Consider the following 13,215-nt stretch of genomic DNA (forward strand, 5'->3'; position numbering starts at 1 on the left):
GTACAGTAACGAAGTACTTGTACTTCGTTACTTCCCACCACTGCATACAACCAACCTTGTAAATATTTTGTAAATATTAAAGGGCCTTAAGAGCATTTAACCAGGGGCTACGTTTACAAGTTGAATAATGTTATTTCATAAAAGTGTGAGGATTTTTTTCTCTTTATGTGATTATATTTCATGTTTTTTATGCAATGCTTCGTTCGTGCTTTTTATGNATTTGTTGTATTTATCTATNCTCCTTTATTTATTTCTGTAAAGCACTTTGATCTACCCTGTGTATAAAAGGTGCTTTACAAATAAATCTGCCAAGTCATACAGTGTGTTGATTCTGGAGCTGTAGCACACATTTGTTTTGGTCTCTGGCGTGTTAAAGAAAGATGTGATGTTTATGCTTCATTGATTCTCTACAGATCAAAAATAATCTGTGGCAGTCAGAGTCTTATGGTGATCCAACTGTTAAAAGAAACAAAAAAACCACAACATTCTAAAAAAAAGAAAATCTGGGTTTCTTTTACTGCTACTTAAAAATTATATCAGGATTTGCGGTACAGCATAAAACATTTGAGTTCCTTATCATTATACATTTACTAAATGACAGAGAGTTTTTACACAATTATAAAATGGCAAAAAAAAGCTGTTTCATAACAATAAAAAAAATATTTAATTCCCCTAATTAATGTTGGGAATATGCAAATGCTATTTAGATTTAGAGATCCTAAAATGAACTCAGTTGTACTTTTGTTCATTATGACTTGCACTATTTCATTACTTGCATATTTACTTCAGTTATCAATGATGTGTCAACTTCTTATATTTACCTCACAGAATGGGTTGTCCTATTATTTCTGAATAGAAAATACTTTTTATCTTCCTAATAGAAAATGAGGGATTGGGGTCACAACCTGCAACAAATCAACATTTTAAAAGTAACAAACATACCTCTCAAATAGTGTGCTTTACCCATTTGGTGCTATGCTGAAACTTTTGCATATTTGTCTTTCACAGGAGGTTTTCCACCGTTTGTACATCATCTATACCGTTGGATACTCCATCTCTTTGGGCTCAATTATGGTGGCTGTTGTCATCCTGGGATATTTTCGGTGAGTCTACTCAGTCGCCTTATTTTATCCTTCTAACCTCAGATGCTCCCAAGGGACAGATTTTGACACCAGGTGAGGAGCTAAGGCTGGATCATCAGGGAGTCTTGATGTTTAATAATAGTGAGTGGATTCTTTTAGTCATGCAAGGAGCACATAAATGTCAAGATGATTGTTAAACCGAGCATTATCATAAAAAAAACACTATTTTCCATTTATAGGAATTAACGTAATACTGCATATGTTGCATCATAATGACAGCGTCACATATGCAAACTGTTTTAAACACTGGGTTTGATTTTCACTTTGACTTTAAGCAGAATGTGATCTGACTACCTCTGAAGCACTGACTGCCTCCTGGCTTGCATTAATGCAGACCTCATTGCCTGACATTTACAGCCTGTTTTATGTGCTGGGCTCTGATGTTTAGACTTTGTATGTGTGCTCAGAAAAAAGTCATCATTGCATAGAAACAATTGAGAATAAAATGTTGCTTCTAAAAGTTTGCTTTTGGAATAAAAAAAACTTTCAAACTGGTGCCGATAGTGCGGTGCAAGAGTACTCACAGCCCTCAAATTTTATTACATTTTGTCCCATTCCGTGGTATAAAATGTCATGTTTTATGTTAATTTTCTGTGATAATATAACTTAGAATTGCACAAAATGTATCCATTTCAGGTGTTTCCTTTTACAAATAAAAATCCCAAGATGATTCCATGCAGTTTCAAAGTCCACCTGAATCAATACTTTTCACAGTCATCTTTCAATGTAATGACAGACATAATTGCATCTTAAGTTTGAAATTTGTTACCTATTCTTGTTCTGAACCTACTTTCTTGTTCTGAAATTTCACACAATTACTCTTATGTGAAAGAGTAATTGCCCCCTAAACCTAATAACTGGTTGGGCCACCCTCATCAGCAAAGACTGCAATCAAGCATTTTTGATAACTTGCAATGAATCTTTTACTGTGCTGTGGGAGACTTCTGACCCTCTCATCTTTGCAGAATTGTTGTAATTCAGTGACATAGGAGGGCTTTTGAGGTCATGACACAGCATCTTAATAGGATTTGCGGTGGTGGTGGAAGGGCGTGGCATGTAGGTTTGGATTTTTTTATCCCTTAATAATAAACACCTTCCTTTAAGTTGTGCATTTTGTGTTTACTTGTGGTGCCTTTAACTAATATTTAAAGTGCTTTGATGTTCTGAAACACTTTAGACAAATGCATGAAAAAAAAAAGGAAATCAGGAAGAGGGCAAACACTTCTTCACACCACAGTTAACGAGGGCTGCCCAAGTCCAATCCTCGAGAGCTATCCTCCAACTGTGAGATTCATCCCTGCTCCAACACACCCGACTTGCATCTCAGAATTACCTCCTTGACATCTCATCCAGCTCTGCAGAGGCCTGGTAATGAGCCCTTGATTAGATTCAGGTGTTAAACACAAGGAATTCATTTAAGTAGCTACTCCTACTAGTAGGAGTAGTATAGTAGCTCTCAAAGACTGGACTTGGTCAGCCCCCATCTAAACCATTCCATTGTATCTCTGGCAGAAGGTTTTGAGTTGTTGTCCTGTTAGAAAGTGAACCTCCACCTAACTGGCAATTGGTTACACTGTACTTAATTTAGGAGTATCATAGTAAAGTGGCCTATTAGAGATTTTTTTGTTGTTGTTTTTGCAAACCAACCAATTAAAAAAAAAAAAAAAATCTTCCAGTTAAAATTTGGTTTCCCGATAAAAAAGCCTGTAGCGAAAAAGTTTAAGGGGTGTGAATACTTTTGCTAGGCTGTATAGTTTTTTTTTTTTTTTTTTTACTCATTTTGCCTAAAATCTTACTTCTGAAATGGAGCAAAAAAAAATCTGTAACAAGGTTGAATTTAGACCATTTTGTTTCACGCTGAGCAGATTGGTCAGTATTTGCTTATTTTGTGGGGCACGGGGAGTATCAAGAATCGATGTAAAGGCCCTGTTTACTAATGTTCCAACTAACGTAACTTACAGTACACACAGTCAGTCAGAAAGGTTTTAGGAATGCTTCCAACTGGCACCAGGAAATATACGTGCCAAATGAGTTTAATAAGTTATCCCAGGGGCCCATCTGACATTCTGGCACCAGACTGCGAAGTGTAACAGCCATGTCCCCCCTTCAACACATCAGCTTTTAGAAAGGAGAGCTCATAAACGTTTTCCAGAGGGAGCAAAGGGATATTTTACATTAGCACTTGCTTTCAGGACTTTTTTTTTTTTTTTTCCACCTGGGATGTGTGCTAGATTGGTTTTTCCTGAATCAATAGTTCTCTGAGGGCACCTTGTCAGTTCATTAATGAGATTTAGTGAAAGAAATTGTGGACGGAGCTGATGGTGGATACAGCAGTTTCATTTCTGTCTCTGGTAGATGTGAAGTCTTAAAATTTTTGGCACCAATAAATAGTCAGCAAATATTTCCTTTGCCATTTTTTTTACTGTAATAACTTAACCTTTAAGTCAAATTGAGCCCAGCGGATCGTGACGCCAAAGGTCAAGCTGCAGGGAATGCTTAGGATGTTCTGGAAGTGTTTGGGACTGATAAAATTTGCATACTTCTCCAACTGCTGCACACATGCTTGCAGTTTGTTTTACACTTTAATTTGAGCATGGCGATCTGATAACCGTGTTTTTCCTAAAACTGAAGAATGTGTTATAGTCAGCTTAGAATTCAGCTGACTCTAATTAGAATCAGCATAGTTCATATGCAATGTGGTTTTGGCCGTTCAGACACTATTGCACACTTTTATAAAACTTTTCAAACTGTTTGAAAACATTGTTTTAGTGAATGACTGTGCTGATGTTTTTTTTTTTTTTTTTTTTTTTTTTCTTCCCAGACGGCTGCACTGCACCAGAAACTACATCCACATGCACTTGTTTGTGTCCTACATGCTACGAGCTGTAAGCATATTTGTGAAAGATATAGTTCTCTACCCTGGATCTGCTTTGGAGAACATGGAGAGAGTCACAGTGGAGGACTTCAGGTCCATTACTGAAGCCCCACCTGCCAGCAAAACACAGTTTGTAAGTTAATCCCATGTCTCCTCGCTCGGCCTTTAGTAAATGCAGGAACATACAAACCTTTTTCATGTGTGGTCAAAGGCATGCCATTTCATACACAATCAACTGTTAGATCTATTTGCGCACACAGCTTATTTGAGTATCAATGTTCACTACAGTATAGCATTTTGCTTCCAAGGTGGAAGTGATGCATGTGCTGAAACTCACCAACTTTTCCTGCATTGGAGGAAATGAACTGCCCTGCCTTTCACCCTGCCAGGTTTTCACTAAGCCAGCACTTGGCTTCCCCTTTCAGAGTAGAGCTAGAAAATGGGAAATGACTGTTTACCTTTCACAGTTGCTTTAAAATACAAACATTTGTGTAATATATATTCTTACAGGTCACAACTTTTCCTGTGTTTAACTAAATCAACCAAAAACAAACTTACAGAAGCTTTTAAAGTTGTTTTTTTTTTTTTTAATGCATGTATTTTGGCTTGCTGAATTAATTAATTGAAACCGTCATTCAAGTTAATGGAAAAAAAGTAAATATCCAAATTAACACAGAAACTGGTCTTTTCCATATCATATGTTTCTAAATCACAAAAACTAAAAGATAAACAAATTTTGTAATATATGTAAAAAAAAACTATATTATGAACTATATTATAAACTATATCCTTTAAAAAGCATATCAATGATAAATCACAAAGGGATGTGCTAAAAAAAAAAAAAAAAAGGTACCAATGACACGATGGTAGCAGGGAAAGATGACATTGAATTCACAGCTATTAATGACGACACACCAGCGCAGGAGCAACAGCTGCAGCCATGTGGAGGTTTGACCTCACTTTGAGTCAAATCAATCAATGGCTAAATCAGTCTTGTCATCTGTGACGTGTCCACATGATGTCAGTACACCGCAATGCGTCTGTGTTGACATAAAACAAGTTTAATTTATTATCAGAAGTGTTCAAAGTATTTGTGGATTTTTACTTTAGACTGAGAAAGATATTTATCTTTTCAGCAATATATTTATTTCTAGATTAATGTTCATTCATTTTTTTTTTAATTATGTAGGATCCCTTATTCTTGCTACAAGGCATCTATGTAAAAGCATTAAAACCAAAATATCAGCTTTCCTATATCATTTGTTAGATACATTATTTGCTGTTTTTCCTTTTTTAGTTACAAGTAAAACCTGCAGACATGCACATCTCTAACTATAAGTTTCTCTGTGATAATTTGCTTAAATCTTTCATGTATTTCATGTAAAAGCAAAATAATAGAAATTGGCCAATAAAGTTGACGTAGAAAAAGCTTTGTCTTTTATAATTAACTGAGGCTCTGGATTGGAGAAAGAGAGGCAAAAGGCTGTGTCAAAACAACATTCCTTTAAAATGTATGCATTTCGTGATGGAGCTTTGAAGAAACTGGGGTGGCTGTATCAAGAGAGAGATTTTAAAACATTAAAATTATTAAAAGTAAAAACACATTGTTTAAAGTTGCTTTTAAATGAAGGGTTTGCTAGTTCATTTTTAATTTTTTGCAGTATGACTCATCCACAACACAAATTATTTCCATGACAAAGATCTGAACACAGAAAATAATCCGTTATTATACAATTTTGAGAGCAAGAACTACAATTGAAAAAAGCAGTCAGATCATGTTTGGGATGAGTGAACAATATCCTAATGAAATAATGAGCGTAATGACTGATCACTACAATGAATAATTTAGGGTTAGAGCAGGCTGGGTAGAAAACATCCATCCATATTCTAAAATGTTTATCCTTTCCGGGTCACCAGGGGGGCTGGAGCCTGTCTCCAGTAGTCAAAGGGCGAGAAGCGGGGTGCATCCTAGACAGGCTGCCAGTCTGTCGCCGGGCAACACAGAGACATCAGGACAAACAACCATATAGACACACATTCACACCTAAGAAAAATTTTAGTGAGACCAATGAACCTAACAGTAGTATTTACTTTTTTACTGTGAGAAGAAGCCAGAGTAGGGTAAAAAATAAACATGCATTTTAAAATCAAATACACCTTATAGACTTAATAAGGCTGCTTTGATTTTATTTGTATTACCAAAGTCTAAGCAGGGTACGAAGACATTAATTAAAAATACTTAAACAAGTTGAGTATGTTGGAAGAACACCCCATTTGTTTGGTTAATTAGTGCAAAAATAATTGTAGTCTGGATCAAATAACATGACTGATGAGCGCTAATTGAAAGTACGCACCGATAAATATTTATATTCAGACAAGATGTTAATAATGCACGAGGTTAGGGAAACAATGATAAATAAAGCATGTAAAGAAAAAAGGAAGCAAAGAGAAAAGACATTCTAGGAGTTTAAATGAGGAAAACAAAACAATTCTGGCAATAAGAACATTTTTAATTTTGTAGTCTCCTCAACATCTCATGGAGTTTCTTAATTAGAAATAATGCTACAGTGTGCCATGTTTGTCTTTAACCGTGAGGAAATCTGACAGAAATTCTGAGAAATCTTGACTGTTCATAAGCATTATGCATTAGGCCAAAAATTAATTCTGATAATTATTCAGTGCATTTTAAGTTGGTTATGGTTGTGTTTTAATTTAATTCATTTCGACTGATTCATGTTTCATGTTGCTAAGATGCAACACTCAAGAATCATGACGGTTACTTGTAGTTGCATAATTAACACTGTTATTGCATTTCAAGTGATATGTGAGTGTTAGACTCTTGAGTTTAACTTAGTTCGTAGCAGACTTAGAGAAGATTACAATTGATAAACATAATAGCAAACCAAAGACATGAAAACAATTCACATGGGTGTTTTTTTTATTATGAGTGTTGATTAATTTGCTCTGCTGTGTCTGCTTTTTTTTTATATAGATTACCTGCAAGGTGGTGGTGACCTTGTTCATGTACTTTCTGGCGACCAATTACTACTGGATTCTTGTGGAGGGTCTTTACCTGCACAGTCTCATTTTTATGACTTTTTTCTCAGACAAAAAGTATCTTTGGGGATTTACACTGATTGGATGGGGTGAGTTCTGATTATTTTATATTGCACTTATGGGACTGACCAACACTAAGTAGTGAATAATTGTGAAGTGAAAAAGGAAAAAAGAAATGACTTTCAAGATATTTTACAAATAAACAAATCTAAGAAATAAAAAGCATGGTATGCATTTGTATTCATATACTTTCTAGATTGTTCTTGCAGAACAGCTGGGAGAAAAAAAAATCTCATGCAGGAAGGCCACTGATTGCAAAAGATTTTATTTTGATGTAAAAGAGTAAAGCGGACTGGATAGAAATGTTTGCCAGACTGCTTAGATTTTTACATGATAAAAATTTTGGAATCCATGTAAATCAATGAGAAGAGTAAGTGTCCACATAATTGGTGCCTATGCCTTGAAGACTGTTGTAACATGAAAAAAAAAAAAGTAAAAGTTTTTTCAAGATACTGCATGAACATTGTTACTAGTTCTAGACAGTAGACTTTTGATCAAAAAAAACTTTATTAGGTACAAAATGTCTGAGTTTGTTTTTGTTTTTTAGTTTTTTTTTCACATTTATGAAAAAAAAAGTTAAAAGCTGTAGGAAGCATTGTTGCACCGATTGATGATATTGATTTATGAAGAAAAGTAAAAGCAGTGAGTAATAGCTCTGTCTGAACGTGGGTTTTACAGTCCCTGCATTGTACACACTGTGCGTATAGATCACAAAAGCACAGCGCATACAATGTGGATGCTGTCCTATCCAATTTCCACTCATACAGGATTGTCAAACATAGCAGTTTGGACACTTTTCAGAATAGGCTTACATGAAAGCAAATTTGAATTGTTTGTAATTAATTTCCTAGGAGTACCAGCTGTGATTGTGGCCATCTGGGCCACAGTGAGAGCCACGCTTGCTGACACAGAGTAAGTGATCTGCATAATTAATATCGCTATTATTCTTGTCAAATTTTCATACGGTAAGGCTGATGTCCATGATTAATGATGTTGAACCAAGCCTGTGTTTATAGTTTAAGTATTTTGAAGTTTCTACGTGTTCTATAGACTGGTCAGCACTTTGGAGGCCAATGTTTATCTTGAACCTTATTTAATAGGGTAAATCTTAATAGGTAAAAAAATTATTCACTTTTCACTAAAGATACAGTACAACATATAATTAGAAAATTGCTTATGATTTACATTAATTGTGCATCGCACGTACCTTTTACATTGATTTACCCATTATCATGAGCATTTGCAATATTTACTGAAAAGTGATGTCGTTGGTATTCCTAGCTATTCCTTTTGTATGCCAAGGTCCAAAAGCTTGGGACGTTAATTAAGAAATCTTTGGTTGAATACCATATCCATTTGCTAAAAGAGTTTCATGCTCCAACCCCCCACTTTTTGTTAAATGAATGAATGATTCTCAAACCCACTGATTAGTTGGTGCAGGAAAACATTTATGTTTTTGTTCATATTGCCTTGTTTAGATAGTATCTTAAAAAGGTTTGAGACGATTGACATCCAAAAAATTATTGGAAAAAAAAAATAAATGAGTAAATGAAACTGATTAATGCATCTCTAAATTACAAACTGTTCTGGAGAACAAAGATTGTTTTGTTGATACTCTTCACTGGTGTCAAGGTACATTAAGACTTTAAATAAAGGTTACTGTTTGAATGTCTGTCATTTTCCATCATTTAATATCTATTATTAAAAGCCTTTTGAAAGCGACTCCAGCTGACATTGTGGACAAGAAAGTAATGTATTACTACCCACTGTTCAACTGTCTGAGAGAAGGTTATAACATTTTTCTTTTATATTTCCAAAACAATAAAAGGAAAAGAAAAAAGAATTAGTCATTGACTAAAATTCACTTATTTTGGTCTCAACCCCTACTGGCCCTACCTGACTATGAAAAGTGAAATTTAAGGTCAAGCTTCGAAGCTGACATTAAATAAATGGAGAGAAGCTGTGATTCACTCTTAAAAAGTTCAACTCATCAGGCAAAAAATGACAATGGTAAGGAAACACATCAAACCCCTCCGATAATTACTACCACCTTCAGTGTCTGCTTTGAGCTGCGTTAGGACCCACTGACACTGTGTTCAGCACCTGTTGAGTGGAACTAGACCACATATTTTTTTTCTAAGTGGGTTGGAGTCTGAAAAACCATTTCTGTTTTACATTCCAGGTACTTCTGGGCAGGAAAAAAAAAAAATCACCCCAGCATGGCATTTATAACTTAACCATTGCTCTGAAGCTGTAAAACAGCACAGAGACAGCATTGTGCCTAGATCTAGACGCACCAGTATCGAGCTGAAAGGAGCGGATTCAGAATCAATAAATGAAATTTTCAGAGATTTTAATTCCCAGTATGGGCAAACTAGCAATTTCCTTAGCCCTTTGAATGACACAGAACATGTTAGAGAGATGTACCTGAATCTCAGGAGGAATAAATCAGTTCAAGGGGGATTAAAGTCAGAACTCTAATATGAGTGCTTTGAAAAATATAATTAGTTTTCATATAACACTTGTGTCTAGAGGCGTTATAAATCTAGAGAAGATGGAGAACAAAAACAATGTCCTATCGAATCTCTATCTCATTCCTATTATGTTGTGAAACGATGTCGGATACCATTTATGACACTAAAGTGGAGCAGAGAGATTCTGAGTCTTCTTACCCACTTAACCCTTTTTTAGCTTATTCCTGAACCCTTACCTACTCATCTTGTTGTTTATTTCTGCAGGTGTTGGGACTTAAGTGCAGGCAATTTGAAATGGATATATCAAGTGCCTATTTTGGTGGCGGTGGTGGTAAGTACATGCTTCCAGTTTGTGCTTCATCCCCATGGTGTGAGGAGAATTACACCACTTGACTGCATCTGTGGCCTAACAACTGTTGAATAAGAAAGAGCTTATTATGTTTCCAATTATACCTAATCCTAACATTATGTTTCTACTGTCTCTTCAGATTAATTTTATTTTATTTTTGAACATCATCAGAGTCTTGGCAACTAAACTACTAGAAACCAATGCTGGGAGATGTGACACCAGACAACAGTACAGGTATGGACAAGTCTTAGAAACATTTGATTCAGAATTCCTGAAGCTGCCCTTCTCGACTGGTTTATCATGACTTTTTTGCCAACATCAAGCCTTCTTCAGTGGGAGTAGATGGGATTTCATGCATTATGTACTTTATTACACCTAAAATAAAATCAAATGCAATTTTAATGCTATTTTCCTTTTAGAATATGTTGGCAATTGCAAATATCACATCAGGATTACAGGATTACATATCAGGATTACTTTAAAAATGCAAAGAGGAGGAGGCCCACGGTGAACTTATGGTGACAGTAAAACATTTTTGCTTCAAATAGTTGGAATATCTGGCCAATATTTTGGTCATTTTATAGACCTATTTCATCTCTTTCCACAAGATGATCTGGTCATCTTCACGTTTCAACCCACTTATGTTTCGTGCTCAGATATGACAACAAATGTAGTGGGGTAAACAAAAGTGTGTCGGTAGCTATAATTACAAAGTTTGCATTGTTTTGTTGTGTTGTTTTTTTTTTTTTTTAGCCTTCACTTGTTTGTGAAATTTTTAATGTTGTTGCTTTTATTTTTAAAATAATCTTCAGAATGTGAAATGTTCTGTTGCAGAAAGCTCTTGAAGTCTACGCTGGTGCTGATGCCACTGTTCGGCGTCCACTACATTATATTCCATGCCATGCCATACACAGAAGTCTCTGGAATACCATGGTTGATACAGATGCATTACGAGATGCTTTTCAACTCCTTCCAGGTAAAAAAAAAAAGTCATTGGTGTAGAAATTCTGGAAATGCCATTTCATCACTCAGGGAGCCTTTATTTGTCTTTTCATGCTAAAGAAATCAATTTGACCTGACTGGGATTTGTCCGCAAGGTTTATGTTATCACCATTCAACAGCTACAAATTGTCAAACTGTTATTCATTGTTTGGTTACTGATTTCTTAGAAGATCCTCATTAAGATAAAGAAAATGGAAGGGATAACTGATGACTGTGAATATCAAAGAAAATGTCAAATTACACAGCTTAAATGCCATATTAAGCGTGTGCTCATTGCTTGATTTTGAATAGTGTCCCTAAAACCATTTTTATTTTTTTTTCCTCTTTTAGGGTTTCTTAGTTGCAATCATATACTGTTTTTGCAATGGGGAGGTAAGAACTCCAAGAATTGTGCTTTGAAACATTCTTTTCAGTGTCAATGACTGTATAACTTATATAAATAAATAAATTATCCTTTAAGGTGCAAGCAGAGATCAAAAAGTCATGGAGCAGAAGAACTTTGGCCCTTGACTTCAAGAGAAAAGCTAGAAGCGGGAGTAATACTTACAGCTATGGACCAATGGTATCACACACCAGCGTAACCAATGTCACTGCCAGAGGACCCCTGGCCGTCCATCTCACCACAAGGCTAGGGCCAGTGCCTGTAAACGGCCACAGGAACCTTCCTGGGTATGTCAAGAACGGCTCAGTCTCAGAGAACTCTGTGCCTTCCTCAGGACAGGAACTTCACATACCTGAAGAGGAGCAGTCCGCACAAACACGGCCTATTGTGGAAGAGAAACCCACTCCTGTTGTAGAGGAGGAGAGGGAGACGGTCATGTGACCTCTAGAGGACAGCATATATCGCGATGAGAAGAGGAAAGACAAATTGTGAACACTTTGTGGATGATGTGAAGGAGGAAACTGCATGAACCAAAAATATTGGCTCTTTTCCTCCTGTAAACTGAGCCAGCACACTGCAAACTGAGGAGGCTCAAGGGAACAAAACAGTGTCTTGATTTTTCAAGCGTGGCTGAGAGACGAAGACGGCAAGTTCGTCAAGGCAGATAGTTTTTGTCCTTCCATCCGCCATCTGCCAAAGAGAATGTGTGAAAGCCTAAATCAGGGTGAAGTTTCTGACTTCGACTTCACTGCCATGACTGTTTATGTAGTTTTCTGTTCGCTTACAAGGAAAATGTGTATAAATTAAGCATAAGGTTGACAAGACATCAGCCTTACTCATTTACTGTACATTAAAGGTGGGAAACTTTTCTCAGCAAGATTTAATATGAATAGGAAAAGTCATAAATGCTACAATTTGTAAAGCATCAGTTCTACTTTGTGGCATGGTCACATTTGTTGTCCATTGACTCACATCTGTGTCAGTGTAAAAGGGAAGCTACTCAGGTAATTGGAGTCCTTTGTTGTCACACACTTTTTTTCATACTTTTCATGTGGTGTTTCAGCAAATTCTGTATCTCCAGAATCTTCAATTCTCATGAAGTTTTGTTAGTTTTGTTTTCTGTCTTTTTGTTTTTGTTTTTTTTTTGTTTTTTTTTTTGTTTTTTTTACAGCTTCAGGTTTTTTCATCAATATAAATTTCAGACTAATTAGAAGAAATATGAAGGATTGAAGTTAAATCTACAAATTCCCTAATTTTCTGTTCAACAACTATGGTCACACTTGATCATGGACCCAGTACTATCTAGGAACTTTCATTAAAATCCCTTGGTACTTTCCTTGAACTGACATTTTCAGGCATTTTCCTGCCGGGTAGTTTCTGGAATCAAGCTTTAATACAAGGTTGACTAATCTTGGGTGCTTTCTGGGGACCTGCCAAGAACCTCCATGGACCTTACATATAGTGTTTTTCTTTTAAATCTCCTAGAATTTACTTGTAAGTAAATATAAACAATATGTAACTTTCATAGTAGTTACCACCTACTTTCCACTACTTATAACAACTGTGCCGTGTTATAAATTGATGTACAATTTAATAACATTTTAAATGAAATTATTGAGTATTTTTAGGAGCTTGACTGTATTGTGAGTTGACTCATAATGAGTACTTTCCTGACTTCAATGAATTTTCACAAACTGTAGCAGTATATGTATATATTTTGGCATTATGGAAGAATGTTGCTTGTCACAAATATGTTTCTTGAAAATTCAATGAAAGTTTTATAAAACCTCCATAAGAGTTTCAGAAAACCATCTGATAAGTTCCATGAAATTTACATTAAATTCACCGGCAACCTCAATAAGAGCACAGTTTAC

At 35.7% G+C, this 13,215-nt stretch overlaps 1 protein-coding gene across 2 annotated transcripts in view; it reads left to right on the forward strand.

Moving 5' to 3' along the window:
- pth1r (parathyroid hormone 1 receptor) overlaps window positions 1-13,195 on the forward strand; it is a 68,022-nt gene extending 54,827 nt beyond the window's left edge. For both annotated transcript variants that reach the window (XM_015034644.1, XM_015034635.1), the window contains exons 5-13: window positions 1,009-1,103; window positions 3,964-4,150; window positions 7,010-7,163; window positions 7,986-8,046; window positions 9,873-9,939; window positions 10,097-10,191; window positions 10,792-10,933; window positions 11,290-11,331; window positions 11,420-13,195. In XM_015034644.1, coding sequence (XP_014890130.1) covers window positions 1,009-1,103; window positions 3,964-4,150; window positions 7,010-7,163; window positions 7,986-8,046; window positions 9,873-9,939; window positions 10,097-10,191; window positions 10,792-10,933; window positions 11,290-11,331; window positions 11,420-11,782 — 1,206 coding nt within the window. In that variant the 3' untranslated portion in view covers window positions 11,783-13,195. The remainder of the gene's footprint in view (window positions 1-1,008; window positions 1,104-3,963; window positions 4,151-7,009; window positions 7,164-7,985; window positions 8,047-9,872; window positions 9,940-10,096; window positions 10,192-10,791; window positions 10,934-11,289; window positions 11,332-11,419) is intronic.
- The last annotated feature ends 20 nt before the right edge of the window (window positions 13,196-13,215 follow it).

This window comes from Poecilia latipinna, unplaced genomic scaffold (genome assembly GCF_001443285.1).
Source record: "Poecilia latipinna isolate Pla-1442-1.1 unplaced genomic scaffold, P_latipinna-1.0 Scaffold18, whole genome shotgun sequence".
Classification (NCBI taxonomy): Eukaryota; Metazoa; Chordata; class Actinopteri; order Cyprinodontiformes; family Poeciliidae; genus Poecilia; species Poecilia latipinna.